This window comes from Phyllobates terribilis, unplaced genomic scaffold (genome assembly GCF_046119375.1).
Source record: "Phyllobates terribilis strain yellow unplaced genomic scaffold, ASM4611937v1 Scaffold_5__5_contigs__length_657084704, whole genome shotgun sequence".
In the NCBI taxonomy this organism is placed as follows: Eukaryota; Metazoa; Chordata; class Amphibia; order Anura; family Dendrobatidae; genus Phyllobates; species Phyllobates terribilis.
The window spans coordinates 326,401,362-326,424,912 of NW_027362765.1; the positions used below are offsets into that span (position 1 = coordinate 326,401,362).

General features: G+C 44.4%; 1 protein-coding gene across 4 annotated transcripts in view; it reads right to left on the reverse strand.

Annotated features, from left to right (window-relative positions):
• Nucleotides 1-23,551, reverse strand: part of LOC141271151 (uncharacterized) — a 200,711-nt gene that overhangs the window by 52,142 nt on the left and 125,018 nt on the right. For all 4 annotated transcript variants that reach the window (XM_073681255.1, XM_073681256.1, XM_073681253.1 and 1 more), the window contains 2 exons: nt 15,228-15,359; nt 11,951-12,060 (listed from right to left, as the gene is read on the reverse strand). In XM_073681255.1, the coding sequence (XP_073537356.1) occupies nt 11,951-12,060; nt 15,228-15,359 (242 nt within the window). The remainder of the gene's footprint in view (nt 1-11,950; nt 12,061-15,227; nt 15,360-23,551) is intronic.

Genomic DNA, 23,551 nt, shown 5'->3' on the forward strand with positions numbered 1-23,551 from the left:
AATCCACATGCGGAAACGCATGTGAATCTGCATGTATTCCGCAGGAAAAACACATGCACAATCTGCATGCGTTTTTTCTGCCAGGGAGATGCAGAAATGATGCAGAAATTTTCTGCTTCATTTCTGCATCGTGTGCACATACCCTAATAGTGTCTCCCTGACTATTCAGACACCAATATATCTGTTTAAAAGAGTCTGGTGTAGGCCAGAGAAATAGAACTGTGGTTTTGCAGTTCCACGGGTCAAATCTCAGTATTATCCTGCTTTTGGCATTTTTTGCCGTAAAAAAAACAGTAATAGTGTCTCCCTGACTGGTCAGACACAAATATATCTGTTTAAAAGAGTCTGGTGTAGGCCAGAGAAATAGAACCGTGGTTTTGCAGTTACACGGGTCAAATCTCTGTATTATCCTGCTTTGGCATTTTTTGACGTAAAAAAAAAACTGTAATAATGTCTCCCTGACTGGTCAGACACCAATATATCTGTTTAAAAGAGTCTGGTGTAGGCCAGAAAAATAGAACTGTGGTTTTGCAGTTCCACGGGTCAAATCTCTGTATTATCCTGCTTTTGGCATTTTTTGCCATAAAAAAAACCTGTAATAGTGTCTCACTGACTGGTCAGACACCAGTATATCTGTTTAAAAGAGTCTGGTGTAGGCCAGAGAAATAGAACTGTGGTTTTGCAGTTCCACGGGTCAAATCTCAGTATTATCCTGCTTTTGGCATTTTTTGCCGTAAAAAAAACAGTAATAGTGTCTCCCTGACTGGTCAGACACAAATATATCTGTTTAAAAGAGTCTGGTGTAGGCCAGAGAAATAGAACCGTGGTTTTGCAGTTACACGGGTCAAATCTCTGTATTATCCTGCTTTGGCATTTTTTGACGTAAAAAAAAAACTGTAATAGTGTCTCCCTGACTGGTCAGACACCAATATATCTGATTAAAAGAGTCTGGTGTAGGCCAGAGAAATAGAACTGTGGTTTTGCAGTTCCACGGGTCAAATGTCTGTATTATCCTGTTTTTGGCATTTTTTGCCATAAAAAAAAAAACAGTAATAGTGTCTCTCTGACTGGTCAGACACCAATATATCTGTTTAAAAGAGTCTGGTGTAGGCCAGAGAAATAGAACTGTAGTTTTCCTCTTCCACGGTTCTAATCTCCTTTTTATTACCCTTTTTCCATTGATAGTGCAAGTGTAAGCTATTTTACTACATTTACAATGGGCAAGGCGCGTGGCAAGGGATGTGGAACTGGACCTTCTGGTGATGGTGCGTGTAGAGGACGGGGCCGTGGCCAAGGTGAAAATGTGCTACAACCAACAGCCACATCTTCTCGCTCCCACTTCTTGACCGAATTACTAGGGAAGCACACTACAACACCAGTATTGCGAACTGATCAGTGTCAACAGGTTATTAATTGGATAGCAGATAATACTTCTAGTTACCTGGGCACCACCACCTCCGGTCTGTCTTCCACACGGTCAAGTTTTAGTAGCCGTGAGTCTCGACCGCATGCTCCTTCCTCCCACCATGCCGAGTGTCGTCAGACAACAACTGATCCCACACTTGGACACTCTGAAGAGCTGTTCACTGATCCATTTCCATATTTGTGCCCCTCGCCTGCTCCACTTGAAGTGGTGCAAGAGGAGATCCCATGTAGCGATGCCCAAATATTTGAATAGCCACGGCCACAGGAAGTTGACGCTGGCAATTTGTCACAAGAGGAGGACAATGGCGAGACACAATTGCCAGGAAGTGAGGAGGAGGATCGTGGTGCGCAAGTGGAAGAGGAGGAGGTGGTGGATGATCTAGTAACTGACCCAACATGGCAGGAGGACACACAGAGCGAGGCCAGCAGCACACAGGGGGAGGGAGGCAGAGAACCCCAACAGGCAGGAAGAAGCAGTGTGGTGGCAGCACACAGAAGGCGGGCAACAGTTCCCCGTAACACCAACACGAGGGACGTTGCCAGTACAACCAGTAGGTCTTCCAGAGTCTGGAATTTTTTTAAAGACTCTGCTGATAACCCCAAAAAGGCCATTTGTACCACCTGCCATGCCAGCATCAGCAGGGGTGACAAAACTACCAGCCTGACCACCACCAGCATTTTCAGGCACGTGGAAGCAAAGCACCCGACTTTATGGGGCGAACCCCAGGGTCCACGACCAGTGTCAGCGGGTTTCACCACTGCTTCTTCTGCTGTTGTGCGTGTAACAGAACCCCCTGTTGTGCGTGCAAGGCAATCCCCTGTCCATACTGCATGCAAAGATGCCCCCTCCTCTCAGTCTTCACTTGTTATGGCAGTTTCTTAAGAAACAGCATCAACATCCACATCCACATCACACCGCAGAGTTCAAATGTCCATATCCCAGAGCTTTGAACGAAAGTGCAAATTCGCAATCAACGCCCCACAGGCCACAGTCCTAAATTTGCACATTTCACGACTGCTTGCGTTGGAAATGCTGCCTTTTAGGCTGGTGGAGACGGAATCCTTCCGCAACCTTATGGCAGTGGCCGTCCCTCGGTACTCGGTACCCAGCCAACACTATTTTGCCCGGTGTGCCATCCCCGCACTACACAAGCATGTGTCGCAAAACATCTGCCGTGCCCTCAACAGCGCAGTTACTGGGAGAGTCCACCTGACAATGGACACGTGGACAAGTGCTTGTGACCAGGGACGGTACATCTCCCTGATGGCACACTGGGTAAACATAGTGGAAGCCGGGACCCAGTCGGACCTTGGGAGGGAATACATCCTCCCCACAACGAGGATTGCGGGCTCAATGTCAGTCAGAGTTGCCCCCACAGTGTACAGCTCCTGTGCATCATCCTCCTCTCCCTCCTCATGTTCAGCCTCCATCTCAGATATCACCACATCAGTTACAAGCTGGAAGCACTGCAGTACTGCCTCAGCCAAGCGGCAACAGGCTGTGCTGAAACTCATAAGCTTAGGTGATAAACCTCACACTGCTTGTTAGTTGTGGACAGCTGTGAAAGAGCAGGCAGATCTGTGGCTGAGACCACTGAACCTACATCCAGGCATAGTCGTGTGTGACAATGGCCGTAACCTGGTGTCAGTTCTGAGGCGAGGCGAGATCACACATGTACCATGCCTGGCTCATGTGCTTAACCTCATGGTTCAGCGGTTTCTTAAATCGTACCCCGAGTTGCCAGATCTGCTCGTCAAAGTACGCCACCATTCAGCTCATTTTCGCAAGTTGGCTACAGCTTCCGCCGCCCTTGCTGTATGGCAGCAGAGTTTGCAGCTTCCAGCACACCGACTGGTGTGTGATGTCCCCACACGTTGGAACTCTACCCTCCACATGTTGCAAAGGATTTGTGAGCAGAAGAGAGCAGTTGTGGAGTACCAGCTGCAACAAGGCTGTCGATATTAAGGTCAGACTCTACGCATAAGACCTCAGGAGTTGTCCTGGATGTCTGACATATGTACCATCCTGACAAACTTTGAGGAGTCCACCAATATGGTGAGTGGCGATGACGCCATCATTAGCGTCAGCATCCCACTTGTCTGTCTTTTGCAATGCTCTCTGCAGAGAAATAAAGAGGAGGCATTGCAGCCAGAGTATGATGAGATGGATCAAGAAGACTTAATGGGAAGTTACACATAGCCCAGCCTCATCTCATCCCAATGTGCATTGGGGGACAATGAGGGAGAGGAGGAGGAGGAGGAGGAGGAAGAACAGGAGCTGGTAACATGAGCTGTAGACAGTAGTACCTGTACAACTGTCATACAGTCGGTTCAGCGTGGGTGGCCTGAAGACAGGAGGGAGGAGGAGGAGAAGAGCATGGTCAGTCATCATCTTGGTGAGGACACGGAAGTCTTGCCCATTACCAGTCTGGCACGCATGGCTGACTTTATGTTACGCTACCTTAACCGTGACCCTTGCATTGTCAAAATGTTGGGTGACAGTCATTACTGGTTGGTGACACTTTTAGACCCCCGCAACAAGGAGAACTTTCACTCTGTTATTCTTAAGGTGGAGAGGTCTACAAAAATGTGGCAGTACCAGAAGGCCCTTGCTGCAGAACTGTTAAAAAAATTCCCATCTGAACACGCTAGCGGCAGAGGTCACAGTTCGTTGACCAACCAAGGCGTACAGGTGAGAGAGACGCAACTCCAATCCAGCAGAGGCAGGGGAACACTGTCAACATTCTGGGACAGTTTTCTGAGACCCGCCCAGCTTACAGGCCCTGACGCGCAGGGTACTCTCACAAGGAGTGGAAAGTTTCAAAAGATGGTGAGGGAGTACCTTGCCGACCGTACAAGCGTCCTCCGTGATTCCTCTGTGCCTTTTAATTATTGGGTATCCAAGCTGGACACTTGGAATGAACTTGCTCTGTACGTCTTGGAGGTCCTGGCCTGCCCTGCCGCTAGCGTGTTATCGGAGCATGTTTTTAGTGCCGCTTTGGGAATTATAACTGATAAGCGCACTCGCCTGTCAACTGACAATGCTGACAAGCTGACCCTTATCAATATGAACAAGGGCTGGATTGGGCCAGACTTCTTATCACCACCAAATGACAGCAGAGTAACATAAAGTCAAATCCACTGTGTTATTTCGGGAGTTGTATTCCATGCACCGCTTCACACCCACACATGGGTATACGCTTCCTCATTTCGGCTGTATTTTTCTCTTCTCCTCATCCTCAGCCTCCACCACCACTATACCACCAGGGTGACCATGGTCCATGTTGCCAGCATTGCAAGTTCCTCTGTCCTAATTTTTGGCAGCTTTTGCTTGGAAGGCATAGGCAAAGACTATGGGAGACTCACTCCCCAATAATGGGAATAATGTTTTTAATATGCTGTACTGCATGGCTCTTATAAGAGGCATGAAAACCGTCTTGTTAAGCTACTGTGACCTCCACCACTTTTCCAAGGGGCATTGATATTGTCTTTTTATTCCTCTGCGACCTCCACCATTCTTCCAAGGGGCATTTAAACCGTCTTGTTAAGCTACTGCGACCTCCACCACTTTTCCAAGGGGCATTGAAACCATCTTGTTAAGCTACTGCGACCTCCACGTCTCTTCCAAGGGGCATTAAAATCGTCTTGTTAAGCTACTGCGACCTCCACCACTTTTCCAACGGGCATTAAAACCATCTTGTTAACCTACTGCAACCTCCACATCTCTTCCAAGGGGCATTAAAACCGTCTTGTTAAGCTACTGCGACGTCGACCACTTTTCCAAGGGGCATTGATATTGTCTTTTTATTCCACTGCGACCTCCACCATTCTTCCAAGGGGCATTAAAACCATCTTGTTAAGCTACTGCAACCTCCACCACTTTTCCAAGGGGCATTGATATTGTCTTTTTATTCCACTGCGACCTCCACCATTCTTCCAAGGGGCATTAAAACCGTCTTGTTAAGCTACTGCGACCTCCACGTCTCTTCCAAGGGGCATTAAAACCATCTTGTTAAGCTACTGCGACCTCCACCACTTTTCCAAGGGGCATTAAAACCATCTTGTTAAGCTACTGCGACCTCCACGTCTCTTCCAAGGGGCATTAAAACCGTCTTGGTAAGCCACTGCGACCTCCACCACTTTTACAAGGGGCATTAAAACCGTCTTGTTAAGCTACTGCGACCTCCACGTCTCTTCCAAGGGGCATTAAAACCGTCTTGTTAAGCTACTGCGACCTCCACAACTTTTCCAAGGGGCATTGATATTGTCTTTTTATTCCACTGCAACCTCCACCATTCTTCCAAGGGGCATTAAAACCATGTTGTTAAGCTACTGCGACCTCCACCACTTTTCCAAGGGGCATTGATATTGTCTTTTTTTTCCACTGCGACCCCCACCATTCTTCCAAGGGGCATTAAAACCATCTTGTTAAGCTACTGCGACCTCCATGCCTCTTCCAAGGGGCATTAAAACCATCTTGTTAAACCACTCTGAACTCCACAGCTCTTTCAAGGGGCATTGACATGTTGTTTTTAATTAACTCTAACCTCCACGACTCTTCTAACGGGCATTGCATTTCCTCCTAATTTTAGTCAGCTTTTGCTTTTCAATGCATAGGCGAACTCTAAGGGAGACCTACTCCCCAATAATGGGTAGAAGGTTTTTAGTATGCTGTATTCCACATCTGTTTCAAGGGGCATTGCAGTTGCTCATAATTTTTGGAAAGCCTTCCATTCACTGCTTAGGCCATCCATCATTCATCACCTGAAGCTTTGTTTTAACGGGAGTCATAGAACTGGGATAGTAGCAGGAAAACATCCAGCAATCCTCGGAGAAGTTAGGATATGCGCCAAAATGCTGACCACCTCAGGCCTAGTCGCTACTACATACATGCGCTTGCATTCCAAGAAAACAAAGCAGATTCTAACTTCTATCATCATCATCATGCTCCTCACCTTGGCACTCTCAACTCCCCTGACGGAGAAGTCAGGGCCCACCGGAGGAGTCTGGTTCTCTGGTGGGCTCGTCCAATGCTGCCCTAAAGCATGCTGGGCTAAGAAAAGTGTGGGGGAAGTTGACAGGAGAAATAGGGGCGGCTGGGGTCTGTTTATGGACACCCGGCCGCCCCCAGGCGGCTGGGGACCGAGTGTGGACACCCGGCCGCCGGGCAGCTGGGGACTGAGTATGGATACCTCGCTGCTGAAGCAGCCATGAAGTAGTGGCCAGCTTTGGCCTCCTCCAAACTATAAGGCCCCATTTCAAGTACAAGCTAGCAGTATGGTATTGCAGCCTGGGTGTGGGTGGGTGGCAGGCTGCATACTTGCGCTTGCATTGCAAGGAATGGGTAAGGTACAATTGAACACTGCCCTGGGACAAGGACTTGCACGGGGATAGTTGCAAGTCTGCATCTTCTGATGCGGCTAGGATCACTTTTGATGGGCACACTTTTAGGCAGTGACCTGGGTGTTAGAGATGCTTCCAGGGGTCTTCCCCATGCTGTCCCCATGTCTTTTCAGCACTGTATGCATGTGTCACACAGCACATGGCCAGATAAGATTGTAAAATGTTAAAATGACATTTCCCGGTGAATGCATTTGTCACGTTTGAAAGCAATACAAAAGTGCAAAAACGCATAAAAAATGCTACTTGTGAACATAGCCCAAGGTGTGGAGGAGTATTTTTGTTTTTGGTTATTTATTTTACCTTATACACAAGTCTTTACCCTGGAAAGGAAGTTCCTTAACATATTTCACAGGAAAACCGTTTCAGTTTCGTTTTTGAATGTTTTATTGTGAGCCTGTAAAAGTGGTTTAATACCTCTGACCATGTTGTTGACAGCAGTGACCTGGGGGTCAGAAATGCTTCCTGGGGTGATCCCATGCTGTCCCCATGTCATTTGAACACTGTCACTATCGTTTTGGGCACTTTTTAGTCTTTCTACAGACTGCCGGGGGTGCCGCCGTAAAAAATGCTCGGGTCTCCCTTAGACTAACATTGGGCTCGTTGCTCGGGTCGAGCACCTGAGTATCACGGTGAGCTCGGCCCGAGCTTCAAGTTCCCGAGCATTTTAGTGCTCGCTCAACACTAGTATTAAGTGATTCTCCACATACACACAGCTATAGCAAAATAGCAATTTGGGGGACGTATCAACGTTAAAGGGTTTTTCTGACTGGGAGAAAAAAGGGATCTGGTCGATAGAACAAATATTTACGAACTCTGTCTTTAAAAGTTTTCAACGGCTCCAAGAGGAGTTCAATTTATCGCTTAACACTTTTTACCAATACTTACAAATCCAATATGCTCTCTCAGCTCCATCAGGTCTGATGGATATTAACATACATTATCCCCTTATAGATACCATTGTTTCTACAGGTCATGTGATGAGGCACATTTGATTCATATGATGTGGGAATGTAGACAGATAGGCCCATTTTGGAATGAGGTCACTTGATAGAAAGGGTGTATGGAGTGAAATTGTTAATAGATCCCCTTATATGTATATTGGGAATATTTGAGGCTGGAGTAGATCCCAACTTGCCCCTATTCATAGGTATCACTCAAATCTTATTTCAAGCATGTAAACTTCTTGCATTTCATTGGTTAGACATACAACCTCCATCTATAACTACAACTAAAGATAAATAATATCATCTGGTTGGAAAGAGGAGTCTATTATAAATGTAACTCAATTCACAAATTTAAAAAGCTATGGATTCCTTGCTTGGATACTCCAGGGTTGCCCACAAATCTTCTAAATAGAGATAGTATATTTACGATACTATAACTTAATTTTCAGTCCTCTTTTTTCCTCCTTCTCCCCTCTTCCAAGAATTTCAACTCCGTTTTTCTGGAAGTGCTCTGAAAATGAAAATGGTCCTCTCTGGAATGTTGGGATTTGGATTTAGGGTGGGTTAGGGAATTTAAGTTGCGATATTTTGTTTATGTTTTATATTATGGAATTATTATGTCATTTATGTTATTTGAAAGATGGAACATTTGTATTTGGAGTTTTCAATAAAAATGATTTGATTTTAAAAAAGAAACCTGACTGCAGTCTCAATACATGAATGGGCACATTTGGAATGCAGTTCTAATGAGGATGTGGACAGTTTTTCTATTACTTTATATTTCTTATTTCTTCTTATTAGTGTTGAGCCACCCCCGTAGTGTTCGGGTTCGGTTCGGTTCGTCGAACACTGGGATGTTCGTGGAACTGTTCATCGAACACCTTAGAACACCGTCGAACACCGTTAAAACCAATGGCAGGCAAACAAAAACACATAGAAACACATAGAAAACACCTTCAAAGGTGTCCAAAAGCTGACAAACTGCTCAGAAGACACTCTCTTTAAAAAAGCCGGCCGGCAATTCAGCAGCGGCATACACCTGTACCCGACAATTTAGACATGAAGGAATAGAGCATCACACATAGATTAGATAGATAGAAACATGTCAGTCACATATATAAGAAGTACAGTGACAGTATTGGTTACTGTACTTGTCATTTAGTGTTAAAGGATTTATTAAAAAAAATATTAGTGTTTTCATGCACCGCCTCTCTAAAAAAGCCGGCCAGCACTTCAGCATCGGTACCCAACAATTTATAACAGAAAGAATAGAGCATCACACATAGATTAGATAGATAGAAACATGTCAGTCACATATATAAGAAGTACAGTGATAGTGTTGATTACTGTACTTGTCATTTAGTGTTAAAATAAAGGATTTATTAAAAAAAAAATTGGCATGGGGTTCCCCGTAATTTTAGTCTCTAGCGGAGGTTAAGCAGACGGCTGGGGCAGATGTTTGAAGCCTGGGAAGGGGGTAATACCCACGGAGCTTCCCAGGCTACTAATATCAGCCCCCAGCTGAATACATAGCCTTTACTAGCTATTAAAATGGGGGACACCCAAAAAAATGACGTGGGGTCCCAGCTGGGGGCTGATATTAATAGCCCAGGAAGGGTGCCATGAATATTGGCCCCCTCCCAGGCTAGAAACACCAGCCATCAGCCGCCCCAGAAATGGCACATCCATAGGATGTGCCAATTCTGGCACTTAGCCTCGCTCTTCCCACTGCCCTGTAGCGGTGGCAGTGGGGTAATAGGGTTGGGGTTGATGTCAGCTTATAATGCCAGCTGACATCAAGCACAGGTTAGTAATGGAGAGGCATCTAGAAGACACCCCCATTACTAACCCCATAGTCAAAGTTACAAAAAACACAAACACCCAGAATAAAGTCCTTTAATTGAAATAAAGACACAATTCTTTATTGTTCTAAATTAAACCATACTTACCGTCACGCCCATTCCAGCTGAAGCCAACGATCTCCTGCAATAAAAGTAAAATAATAAAGCAACATCATCCTTACCTTTCCATGGTTCCCACGACAGCTTCTGCTCTGCTACATTCACATGACAGGCTGGACCGCAGCAGAACGCTGCCATCCAGCTTGGCATACCGCAGACACTGAGAAGCGCAGGCATGCTTGCGCTCCTCAGTGTCTGGCTGTGACAGCATCCAGATGAGCCGACAATGAACTCCGCTCACCTCATGCACGTCACTGACAGCGTGGGAAAATTCTCAGTGCTCAGCGCTTGAGCAGGAGAATTCTCCCACGCTGGGATGGCATTGAGATGACAGGCTGGATCACAGCTGAGCGCTGCCATCCAGCTTGTCATCCTTCAGAGACACTGCAGAGCGCAAGCATGCCTGCGTTCTGCAGTGTCTATGAAGGATGGCATGCTGGATGGCAGCGCTCAGCTGTGATCAAGCCTGTCATCTCAATGTCATCCCAGTGTGGGAGAATTATCCTGCTCAAGCGCTGAGCGCTGAGAATTTTCCCACGCTGTCAATGACGTGCATGAGGTGAGCTGAGCTCATTGGACATGAGCTCACCTCATACACGTCACTGACAGCGTGGGAAAATTCTCCTGCACTCACCGCATGCGCAGGAGAATTCTCCCACGCTGTCAGTGACGTGCATGAGGTGAGCTGAGTTCATTGGACGTGACCTCGGCTCATCTTTATGCCGTCACAGCCAGACACTGAGGAGCACAAGCATGCCTGTGCTTCTCAGTCTCTGCGGCATGGCAAGCTGGATGGCAGCGTTCTGCTGCGGTCCAGCCTGTCATGTGAATGTAGCAGAGCTGAAGCTGTCGTGGGAACCATAGAAAGGTAAGGATGATGTTGCTTTATTATTTTACTTTTATTGCAGGAGATCGTTGGCTTCAGCTGGAATGGGCGTGATGGTAAATATGGTTTAATTTAGAACAATAAAGAATGGTGTATTTATTTCAATTAAAGGACTTTATTCTGGGTGTTTGTGTTTTTTTTTTAACTTTGACAATGGGGTTAGTAATGGGGGTGTCTTATAGACGCCTCCCCATTACTAACCTGGGCTTGATGTCAGCTGGCATTATAAGCTGACATCAACCCCAGCCCTATTACCCCACTGCCACCGCTACAGGGCAGTGGGAAGAGCGAGGCTAAGTGCCAGAATTGGCGCATCCTATGGATGCGCCATTTCTGGGGCGGCTGATGGCTGGTGTTTCTAGCCTGGGAGGGGGCCAATATTCATGGCACCCTTCCTGTGCTATTAATATCAGCCCCCAGCTGTCTGCCTAACCTTTGCTGGCTATTAAAATAGGGGGGACCCCACGTCATTTTTTTGGGGGTCCCCCATTTTAATAGCTAGTAAAGGCTAGGTATTCAGCTGGGAGCTGATATTAGTAGCCTGGGAAGCTCCGAGGGTATTACCCCCTTCCCAGGCTTCAAACATCTGCTTAACCTCCGCTGGAGACTAAAATTACGGGGAACCCCACGCCAATTTTTTTTTAAATAAATCCTTTATTTTAACACTAAATGACAAGTACAGTAATCAACACTATCACTGTACTTCTTGTATATGTGACTGACATGTTTCTATCTATCTAATCTATGTGTGATGCTCTATTCTTTCTATTATAAATTGTCGGGTACCAATGCTGAATTGCCGGCCGGCTTTTTTAAAGAGACTGGTGCATGAAAACACTATTATTTATTTTTAATAAATCCTTTAACCCTAAATGACAAGTACAGTAACCAACACTGTCACTGTACTTCTTATATATGTGACTGACATGTTTCTATCTATCTAATCTATGTGTGATACTCTATTCTTTCAGTTCTAAATTGTCGGGTACCGGTGTATGCCGCTGCGGAATTGCCGGCTTTTCATGTTTCACTGTGAGCATTGTTTCCATCGATTTGGGCAACCACTGTAATGCCACAACCACCATGGCTGTGGCACTACAGTGAGTGGCAGACAATCCCTGCATGATTGGTGCTCTAAATAGCGGCAGCCATGCAGGACACGCTTTTGGTGCACGAACAGTTTTCGAACATAACCTCGAACAGCCGAATTTTTTGCAAATCGTTCGAGTTCGTCGAACAACTCGAACACCGCCCAAAACAGCTCGAATTTGAGATTGGCGAACAGTTCTAGTCGAACACCGCTCATCTCTACTTCTTCTTCTTCTTATTACCTTGTTTTCAATCCAAGAGTCACATTTCCAATGCATGATGCAAAAAAAGACAGAAGCAATGCCAAGATGTTCAGTGCAATAAGGCAGCAATATATGATAAAGTCCGTCTCCTGTAAGAACCAAACCATAAGAACGGGGTTTACAGCCTATTACATACAGAGTAAGTTATCTATTGCAAAAGCCCTCACTAGATAATTATAATATATGGGTAAATTATTGCATGAACATGGGAATACTTATAATATATTGGTAAATTATTGCATGTACTACAGTAGGTTTTTCCAATGTGTTAAAAAAATCCTGTCATCCAAGAGATATGTTTAAAATGGAAATTTAGATACCTTACTAAGTGAGGGTGGGGAAAAAATTAGGAAATATCAACTTGCTATTTACATAATTTATATATTATATTAAAGGGAATCTGTCAACAGAATTTTACCCTCCACTCTAAATATTTATATGTACAGCTCTGGCAAAAATTAAGAGACCACTGAACAGTTTTCTATTGGAAAGCATGCCAAGACGCATGAAAACTGTGATTAAAAATCATGGCTAGTCCACCAAATATTGATTTCTGAACTGTTCCTGAGTCAAAACTTGAGTAATTTGAGGTGTGAAAGCACTGTTTCTTTTTTAGTATTTTGACACTTTATCACTTGCTGCAAATAAATACAAAGTTCTTAGCTTTGAATTTTGGAGACATGTTGCAGTGGTCTCTTCATTTTTGCCAGAGCTGTGTGTATATATATATATATATATATATATATATATATATATATATACAGTACAGACCAAAAGTTTGGACACAAACATATATATATATATATACATATATATATATATATATATATATATATATATATATATACAGTACAGACCAAAAGTTTGGACACATCTTCTCATTTAAAGATTTTTCTGTATTTTCATGACTATGAAAATTGTACATTCACACTGAAGGCATCAAAACTAAGAGTTAACACATGAGGAATTATGTACTTAACAAAAAAGTGTGAAACAACTGAAAATATGTCTTATATTCTAGGTTCTTCAAAGTAGCCACCTTTTGCTTTGATAACTGCTTTGCACACTCTTGGCATTCTCTTGATGAGCTTCAAGAGGTAGTCACCAGAAATGGTTTTTACTTCACAGGTGTGCCCTGTCAGGTTTAATAAGAGGGACTTCTTGCCTTATAAATGGGGCTGGGACCATCAGTTGTGTTGTGCAGAAGTCAGGTGGATACGCAGCTGATAGTCCTACTGAATAGACTGTTAGAATTTATATTATAGCAAGAAAAAAGCAGCTAAGTAAAGAAAAATGAGTGGCCATCTTTACTTTAAGAAATTAAGGTCAGTCAGTCCGAAAAATTGGGAAAACTTTGAAATTGTCCCCAAGTGCAGTTGCAAAAACCATCAAGCGCTACAAAGAAACTGGCTCACATGACGACCTCCCCAGGAAAGGAAGAACAAGAGTCAACTCTGCTTCTGAGGATAAGTTTATCCGAATCACCAGCCTCAGAAATCGCAGGTTAACAGCAGCTCAGATTAGAGACCAGGTCAATGCCACACAGAGTTCTAGCAGCAGACACATCTCTTCAACAACTGTTAAGAGGAGACTTTGTGCAACAGGCTTTCATGGTAAAAGAGCTGCTAGGAAACCACTGCTAAGGACAGGCAACAAGCAGAAGAGACTTGTTTGGGCTAAGGAATGGACATTAGACCAGTGGAAATCTGTGCTTTGGTCTGATGAGTCCAAATTTGAGATCTTTGGTTCCAACCATCGTGTCTTTGTGCGACGCAGAAAAGGTGAACGGGTGGACTCTACATGCCTGGTTCCCACCGTGAAGCATGGAGGAGGAGGTGTGATGGTGTTGGGGTGCTTTGCTGGTGACACTGTTGGGGATTTATTCAAAATTGAAGGCATACTGAACCAGCATGGCTACCATAGCATCTTGCAGCGGCATGCTATTCCATCTGGTTTGCGTTTAGTTGGACCATCATTTATTTTTCAACAGGACAATGACCCCAAACACACCTCCAGGCTGTGTAAGGGCTATTTGACCAAGAAGGAGAGTGATGGGGTGCTACGCCAGATGACCTGGCCTCCACAGTCACCATACCTGAACCCTATCGAGATGGTTTGGGGTGAAATGAACCGCAGAGTGAAGGCAAAAGGGCCAACAAGTGCTAAGCATCTCTGAGAACTCCTTCAAGATTGTTGGAAGACTATTTCTGGTGACTACCTCTTGAAGCTCATCAAGAGAATGCCAAGAGTGTGCAAAGCAGTCATCAAAGCAAAAGGTGGCTACTTTAAAGAACCTAGAATAGAAGACATATTTTCAGTTGTTTCACACTTTTTTGTTAAGTATATAATTCCACATGTGTTAATTCATAGTTTTGATGCCTTCAGTGTGAATGTACAATTTTCATAGTCATGAAAATACAGAAAAATCTTTAAATGAGAAGGTGTGTCCAAACTTTTGGTCTGTACTGTATATATATATACAGGTTGGTCCAAAAGTAGGTGGACAGAAAGTGTAATAAGGTTATTAAGGGGGAGATTTATCAAACACTAAATTGCAGCCGCCTGTCTGGATCATCCTCCAATAAACCATGAATTAGACGTGGACGATAAGCTTTCCACCCAATAGATTTCAGGATTCGCATCATAGAAGCTCGTGAAATTCCCAGTTCCAAAGAGGCTCTTCTGGTGGACTTTTTTGGAGCATTAAGGATTGAGCCAGTGGCATTGAATTTGTCACGAATGCGGTAAATGGTTTGTCTCTTTAGGGCTTGAGTACCAAATGTTTCAATCCAATTTGCTCTAACGGTTTCACCATTTTGAGATTTCCAATACTCTGTTAAAATCCATTTTCTTTGATCTGTATTTAAATTATTTGCCATTATGTGTTATCTGAATTACCTGAAAAGAAAACAGATTTGGGGGAGATCTATCTGTGAAAACTAGATCTGTGAAACTGGCTCAGTTGCCCTTAGCAACCAATCAGATTCCACCTTTCATTTTCCAAAGAGTCTGTGAGGAATGAAAAGTGGAATCTGATTGGTTGCTAAGGGCAACTGAGCCAGTTTCACGTTACACCATGTTTGATAAATCTCCCTCTTCATAACCTTATTAGACTTTCTGTACACCTACTTTTGGACAACCCTGTGTATTTATATATATATATATATATATATATATATATATATATATATCCATATATAAATATTTACACTGTATATATTGGCACATTAAACTTACATAGCAACATTAAACTTACATGTATTATCCTACAAACGATAGGATAGAAGTGGGAGATGCAGAGCATATCATTAAGATCACAACTGTTAAATACAAGTCCAATGACACTGGCAATGAATGATAAGAAGCTGATACAAAGTACACATTTTACCTGCAAAAAAAAGCATAATACGAGTAATGAAGAATAATGCAGATATACAGCACATGTCATGAAGATGATATTGACATTCTAATAAGAAAAAATCATTATACAATGTTGGTTTTTTGTGTATCATAAAGCTGTAAATTACTAGAGCATTATCACTAGGTACCAATATGCAGCATTTTAACCCTCTAAAATTGGCTTAGTAAAGACACACGTTCGGTGTGTGAGTATGGGGAGGGGGTCCAGCTCCATCAATGATTATGGGGTGCAACAACTAGTTCAGCTATTCCTCTTTGCATATTGGTTCAAAGGGGCCTTTTAGAAAACACCAAAATGGCATATGAAGACTTTTAAGCCATGGAATGCTGCCCTGAGAGGTTGAATGTGCCAGTAGCCTCTTCAGAGAAGCAAAGAGCATGCACTTTACTGCCACCTTTTGGAAGTAACACATCTAAAAGTCAAAATTGACTCTAAACAGCCTTCTACATGACTTAGTTTAAGTCCCCACGATGCAGAAAAGCTGCATATTTTTTCCGCTTCTCACTGGCAGGAAAAACGCATGCAGATTTTACGTGCGTTTTTCCTGCCAGGTAGAAGCTTTTGTCAAGCGTTTTTCCATGCATTTCTGCATGCGGGTTATCAAGCGCTTTTCCAAGCGACTTTAGCATCACTTGACAGCTTGGTCACACTATATACATCCGTGCAACCGGCATGGATTTATATAGTGTGACCAAGTAATAGTTAAAAAAAAAGAATAAGAATGGTAAAAAGTAAAAAAATAATGATTATACTTTCCTTCCGATGGCCCCCCGGTATTTTCTCCGCTACGTCTGGTCTGTTGTATGGTGTTTAAAGACCTGCGGTGACGTCATTGAGTCATGTGACAGGTCACGCAACCGCCAACGTCAGCGGTCGCGTGACCTGTCACATGACTAAATGACATCATGGCAGGTCCTTCACACCACTGTGACCCATACAACAGACCGGACGCATCGCTGAGGAGACTAAGGGCCATCGGAAGGTAAGTATAACGTTTATTTTTTATTTTAATTTTTTTTTTTTAACAGGGACTATGGTACCCGGGTCTGGATGAGAGTCTCCTCTTCTCCAGGCCCGGGTACCATCCACACATTGAACAGTGTGATATCCGCATGTGCACATGTAGTGATGCGGATATCAAGCGTTTCAATGCAAGTCAATGGCGGCGATTACGCTGTGTGTCCGCAAAATTAATGGACATGCTGCGGATTTTTCCGCAATAATAATACGCAGCGGAAATTTCCGCAGCATGTGCACAGCAAATGTGGATTATCATTGAGGACTATGGGGCACGTATTACCAAGTGTTTTTTAAGCGTTTTCGCTGCGGAAATTCCACGGCAAAAATGCTTGAAAAACACATAGTGGGCACGCAGCCTTAGAGGTGCTCGTGTGTACTTGAGGTATAGCACAATGGAGAATTGAAGGGTGATTCATTTCACTGTTGATCAATGTAGCATCTGGATTTACAACAACGATTTTTGAGTGCTGGAGTTTAATAGGTAGTGTGTCAAGCCCTGTGAAGGGGTATTATAAAGATGTGTTGAACGAGGAAATGTAATTTTCTGTGAGGAGGCACATGATGCATGATTATTATGGTCTGAGCTCTAGATGTTGACTAGTGTTGTCACCAATGTGCTTGGAATTTGCAAAAGCTTGCCATTTGTTATTAGCTCTGCCACTTATTTTTTCACCTGTAAGTCACTGTATGAGATTGTTGCAGTATGCATTCTGCAACTGACCGTCTGTGTGTGATCTGACCTGTATTCAGTTGTACACTCTCTAAACTGTTTGTGTAGAACTGATAGAGAATCACTAAATGGTCATAATATAGCTTTAAATAAGACGTTTCACTTGGTCAAAAAATATATTTAAATACCTTGTAAAATTTCCTTAGCTCCACTGATTTTTTTGTTTTTTTCTGTTTTGCGCTATGTCACTCCATTGCAGGGATATTTACATTTATTGCTTTTGGAGCACAATTTGTGAAATCTCTGCTTTTAGTGGAACTAGACTTTTTCTTCTGAGTTTTCTCTGAGGGTGTGTGTTATCACCCCTCCCTCCCAGACACTGTCAATCACAGCTTAGCAGTATCTGAGACTGTTAGACTAACAATATCTGGGAGGGGTGAAAGCACACTTCCCCAGAGATGACCGGAGAAAAAACTCCCAGCTGGACAGCAAACAGAGATTTTTACTTACTGTGCTTCAAAAGCAAAGAATGTGAATAATTCTGCAAGGGAGTGATGCCGCACAAAAAAAACACAAACAATAGAAACAGAGGAGCTCAGGGATTCTAACAATGTATTTAATTCATGTTTTTGAGTAAGTGACCGAACTTCTCCAGTATTGATTATATTAGTCTTTATTAGTGTTGAGCGAGCACTAAAATGCTCAGGTGCTCGATGCTCAGGTCGAGCAAATTGGAATACTCGGGTGCTCGACCCGAGCAACGAGCCCAATGTAAGTCTGTGGGAAACTCGAGCATTTTTCAGGCGGCTTACCCCGGAGGTCTGCAGAGGGCCTAAAAATTGCCCAAATCGATGGGAACAGTGCTCAAATGACATGGGAACAGCATGGGGAAGACCCCTGGAAGCATCTCTGACTCCAAGGTCACTGCTGTCAACAACTTTGTCAGAGTATTACGCCACTTTTACAGACTCACAATAAAACATACAAAAACGAAACCAAAATGGATTTTCCTGGGAAATATGTTAAGGAACATCCTTTCCAGGATAATGACTTGTATATAAGGCAAAATAAATATACAAAAACAAAAATATTCGTCCACACCTTGGGCTATGTTCACAAGTAGCATTTTTGATGCGTTTTTGCACTTTTGCATTGCATTCAACCGTGACAAATGCATTCACCGGGAAATGTCATTTTAACATTTTACAACCTTATCTGGCCATGTGGTGTGTGACACATCATCAGACACATCCTGTTTCATTTATGAAGGAGGGACTCTGAAAGTCACAAAACCTATTTTTATAAGGCCATCAGGCAGCCTTTACTATTCTTAAAGGGCAAGCAGTCAGCCCTCGCTATTCTTAGAGAGCCATCAGCCGGCTATGCTTTGTTGTTCCCATTACTAAAGAGTGGGTCTTCTATACTGTTATTGCATATGCAGTGAGTGGCAGGTCTGCCCAAAATTTGGACGCACCCCAATATCCCTTTGAAAATTTGGACGCACCCCAATACTCCTTTGAAGAGACTTAGAGGAGGGCCTCCTGAAAACAATGTTCCCATTATTAGGAAGTGGGTCTCCCATACTGTTTGCCTATGCTGTGAATGCAAGGGCTGCCAAAATTTGGACCTACTCCAATGCCCCTTGGAAGAGAAGTAGAGGAGCGCCTCCTGAAAAAAAATGTTCCCATTATTAGGATGTGGGTCTCCCATTGTGTTTGCCTATGCAGTGAATGCAAGGGTTGCCAAAAATTTGGAGGCACTCCAATGCCCCTTGGAAGAGACATGGAGGTCAGAGGGCCTCCTGAAAAAAATGTTCCCATTATTAGGAAGTGGGTCTCCCATAGTGTTGGCCTATGCAGTGAATGCAAGGGCTGCCAAAAATTGGGAGACACTCCAATGCCCCTTGGAAGAAACGTAAAGGGCCTCATGAAAACATGTTCCTATTATTATGAAGTGTGTCTCCAATAGTGTTGGCCTCTGCAGTGAATGCAAGGGCTGCCAAAAATTGGGAGACACTCCAATGCCCCTTGGAAGAGATGTAGAGGGCCTCATGAAAAAATGTTCCCATTGTTAGGAAGTGGGTCTCCCATAGTGTTGTCCTATGCAGTGAATGCAAGGGCTGAAAAAAAAATTGGGAGGCACTCCAATGCCCCTTGTAAGAGACTTTGAGGGCCTCATGAAAAAATGTTCCCATTATTAGGAGGTGGGTCTTCCATACTGTTGGCCTATGCAGTGAATTCAAGGGCTGCCAAAAATTGGGAGGCACTCCAATGCACCTTGGAAGAGACGTAGAGGGCCTCATGAAAAAATGTTTTCATTATTAGGAAGTTGGTCTCCCAAAGTGTTGGCCGATGCAGTGAATGCAAGGGCTGCCAAAAATTGGGAGGCACTCTAATGCACCTTGGAAAAGACGTGGAGGAGGGCCTCATAAAAAAATGTTCCCATTACAAAGGAGCAGGTCTCCTATACTTGTAATGCCCATGCACTAAGTGTATGGGCTGACAAACATTTACCCCTGGGGGGTATGCATGAACATACTGTATAAAAAATTTTTTATGGGCATAATAAACACCCTTTAAATAAATTATGTGGGTGTCGCATCACAGACCACGGTCACCCTGGTGATATGGTGGTAGAGGATGAGGATGAGGAGGCGGAGGAGGACAAGAGCAAATAGCCAAAATCAGGAAGCGTATACCCATGTGTGGGTGTGAAAAGGTGAATGGGAATACACCTCCCAAAAAAAGACACTGAATTTGAGTTTATGTTGTGCTGCTATCTTTCGGTGGTGTTGAGAAGTCTGGCCCAATCCAGCCCTTGTTCATTTTTACAAGAGTCAGCCTGTCAGCATCTTCAGCTGACAGGTGGATGCGCTTATCAGTTATAATTCCATCAGCGGCACTAAAAACCCGCTCTGATAAAATGCTAGTGGCAGGGCAAGCCAGGACCTCCAAGGCGTAGAGAGCCAGTTCGTTCCACGTGTCCAGCTTGGATATGCAATAATTATAAGGCACAGAGGAATCACGGAGGACATTGGTACGGTCGGCAAGGTACTCCCTCAGCATCTTCCCAAACTTTACACTCCTTGTGAGATTACCCCGCGCCTCAGGACCTGTGCGATGGGAAGGGCTGAGAAAACTCTCCCAGAACTTTGACAGTGTTCCCCTGCCTCTGCTGGATTGGAGTTGTGTCTCTCTCGCCTGTACTCCTTGGTTGTCCAACGAACTGTGACCTCTGGCGCCAGCGTTTTCAGATGGGAATTTTTTTAATACTTGAGCAACAAGGGCCTTTTGGTACTGCCCCATTTTTGTAGACCTGTCCGCCTCAGGAATAAGAGATATAAAGTTCTCCTTGCAGTGTGGGTCTAGAAGTGTCACCAACCAGTAATGACAGTCACCCAAAATTTTGAGAACGCGAGAGTCATGGGAAAGGCAGCGTAACATAAACTCAGCCATGCCTGCCAGACTGCTAACAGGCAAGACTGACGTGTCCTCACCAAGAGGATGACTGACCATGCTCTCCTCCTCCTCCTTCTCCTCCTCCCTGTCCTCAGGCCATCCACGCTGAACAGACGGTATGACAGTTGTGCAGGTAGTACCATCTATAGCGCAAGAAACTAGCTCCTGTTCTTCCTCCTCCTCTTCCTCATTGTCTCCCAATCCATGTTGGGATGAGATGAGGCTGGGCTGTGTGTAATCAGCCTGTATGGTTCCTTGCTCCATCTTATCATGCTCCACCTGCAATGCATCCTCTTTGATTGTGAGCAGAGAGCGTTTCAGAAGACAGAGAAGCGGGATGGTGATGCTAATTATGGCGTCATCGTCGCTCACCATCTTGGTGGAGTCCTCAAAGTTTTGGAGAATGGTACAGATGTCTGACATCCATGTCCACTCCTGGGGTCTTACGTGTGAAGTCTGAACTGAACACTGTAGCTGACTTTCTAAAATGGGCACACAGGTGGCGTACTTTGACAAGCAGATCCAGCAGCTCCAGGTAGGTTTTGAGAAACCGCTGAACCATGAGATTAAGCGCATGAGCCAGGCATGGTACATGTGTGAACTCGCCTCGCCTCAGAGCCGTCACCAGGTTCCGGCCATTGTCGCACACGATTATGTCTGGCTGTAGGCTCAGCGGTGCCAGCCACAGATCTGCCTGCTCTTTCAGAACTGTCCACAACTCTTCAACATTGTGCTGTTTGTCACCTAAGCATATTAGCTTCAGCACAGCCTGTTGCCGCTTGGCTGAGGCAGTGCTGCAGTGCTACCAGCTTGTGACTGATGTGGTCATTTCGGAGATGAAGACTGAAGAGGAGGAGGAGGCTGAGGAGGATGAGGTACAGGAGCTTAAGACTTTGGGGGCCACCCTGATTGACCTAGGGCCGGCAATCCTCAGCATCAGGAGAATGTGTTCCGTCCCAAGGTCTGACTGGGTCCCAGCTTCCACAATGTTAACCCAGTGTGCCATCAGCGAGATGTACAGTCCCTGCCCACAAGCACTTTTCCACATGTCCGTGGTTAGGTGGACTTTCCCAGTAACTGCATTGTTGAGGACACGGCTAATGTAGTGGGACATGTGCTTGTGCAATGCAGGGACGGCACACCGGGAGAAATAGTGGTGGCTGGGGACCGAGTACCAAGGGATGACCGCTGCCGTCAGGTTGCGGAAAGCTTCCATCTCCATGAGCCAAAAAAGCAACATTTCGAGTGCAAGCAGTCGCAAAATGTGGGAGTTTAGTAGTGTGGCCTGTGGGGCATTGGCTGCGTATTTGTGCTTGCATTCCAAGGACTTGGGTATAGACAACTGAACGCTGCACTGGGACAAGGACGTGCTTGCTGATGGTGCTACTTGAGAGTGTGAAACGACAGGTGCAGGGTAGGATCCATCTTTGCATGCACTATGGACAGGGGATTGGCATGAACGCACAACAGCGGAACAAGCAGTGGTGTCACCCGCAGACACTGTTCATGGACCTTGGGATTCGGCCCACAAAGTCGGGTGCTTTGCTGCCAGGTGGCTGATCATGCTGGTGGTCGTCAGGCTGGTAATTTTGCTACTCCTGCAGATGCTGGCCTGGCAGGTGGTGCAAATGGCCTTTTTGGGGTTATCGCCAGAGTCTTTAAAAAACAACCAGACTCGGGAAGACCTAACAGTTGTACTGGCAACTGACTTTCTGGTAATTGTGTCTCATCATCATCCACCTCTTGTACTTCTGGTCACTTGTGACATCGAATCACTCTATTCGAACATTAACCGTACTGATGGTATGAAGGCAGTAGCCTATTTCTTGGACTTACAGACCACGTCTGATCGTTTACATGACTCCTTCATTATAGACTTGTTTGCCTTCATACGTCAGCATAACTATTTTCTATTTGACAGGTCGTATTATCGACAAATATCAGGAGTTGCCATGGGCGCCAGATGTGCCCCTGTCTTCGTTAACCTATTTTTGGGGTGGTCTTTCCCTTCACCTGGTTCAACAGATACGTCCGACATTGGTACATACATCGATGACGTGTTCGATGACGTGTTCTTCGTCTGGCTGGGTAATGTTGATGAGCGTGAAGAGTTCTTTAAATTCTTGAACTCGAACCCATTTAATATCTTTCTTACGTATTCTACTTCAGCCACCTCAGCCATCTTTTTGGACCTGAAAATCTCTATCCAAGGGGACCAAATTCTTACGTATGTGTACCGGAAGCCGACTGCCACAAACAGCCTCCTGCAATTTATAAACTTCCATCCAATGCATACTAAGAGAGGTGTTCCAGTCGGGCAATTCCTAAGAACAAGGCGGAATTGTACACGGGAGGAAGATTTCCATCGCCAGGCTGGCAATCTCACAAATCACTTCAAGACCCATTTTAAAAGACCCATACAGAAACTAAATAGAGGTATCTCCCTAAGAGGCTCCTTCCCATGTGGGGACTGCTATGTGTGCCAGTTCGTGCACCCAATCTGGGATACGTTTATTAACCCCCTGGACGGAAAGGGTTATCCCCTGAGATCGTATATTAATTGTAAAACAAGATACGTTATCTATGCCATCATTTGCCCCTGCCACCAAGTTTATGAGGAAGCGTATACAAAATCATTTTCAACCATTAATCTGTCGGCTGTGGACCTTAAAAAGGGAAAATCCCTCACTTCAGTGGCCTCCCACTTTCTTACCCACCATAACGGCAATCATACAAATACACATATTGTCGGTCTTCAAAAGGTCACTGGATCTGGTAGGGGTGATAACTTAAATAAGAAATTGCTGGGTCAATAATGACTTGTAAGATTGCTACTTCCAATAGGTTGTGCTAGAGTTCAAGTCTTCTTCCTCTCTGAAGAGACAATTTGCATTTGTTATTGTATGGAATATAATGTGTTAAATGGCAAGTTAAATAGTAACTGCTCTTTTTTCACAAACTAAGTGAAAATAATTAATCTATTAAAAATGCAGTTTATATGTCTTACAATG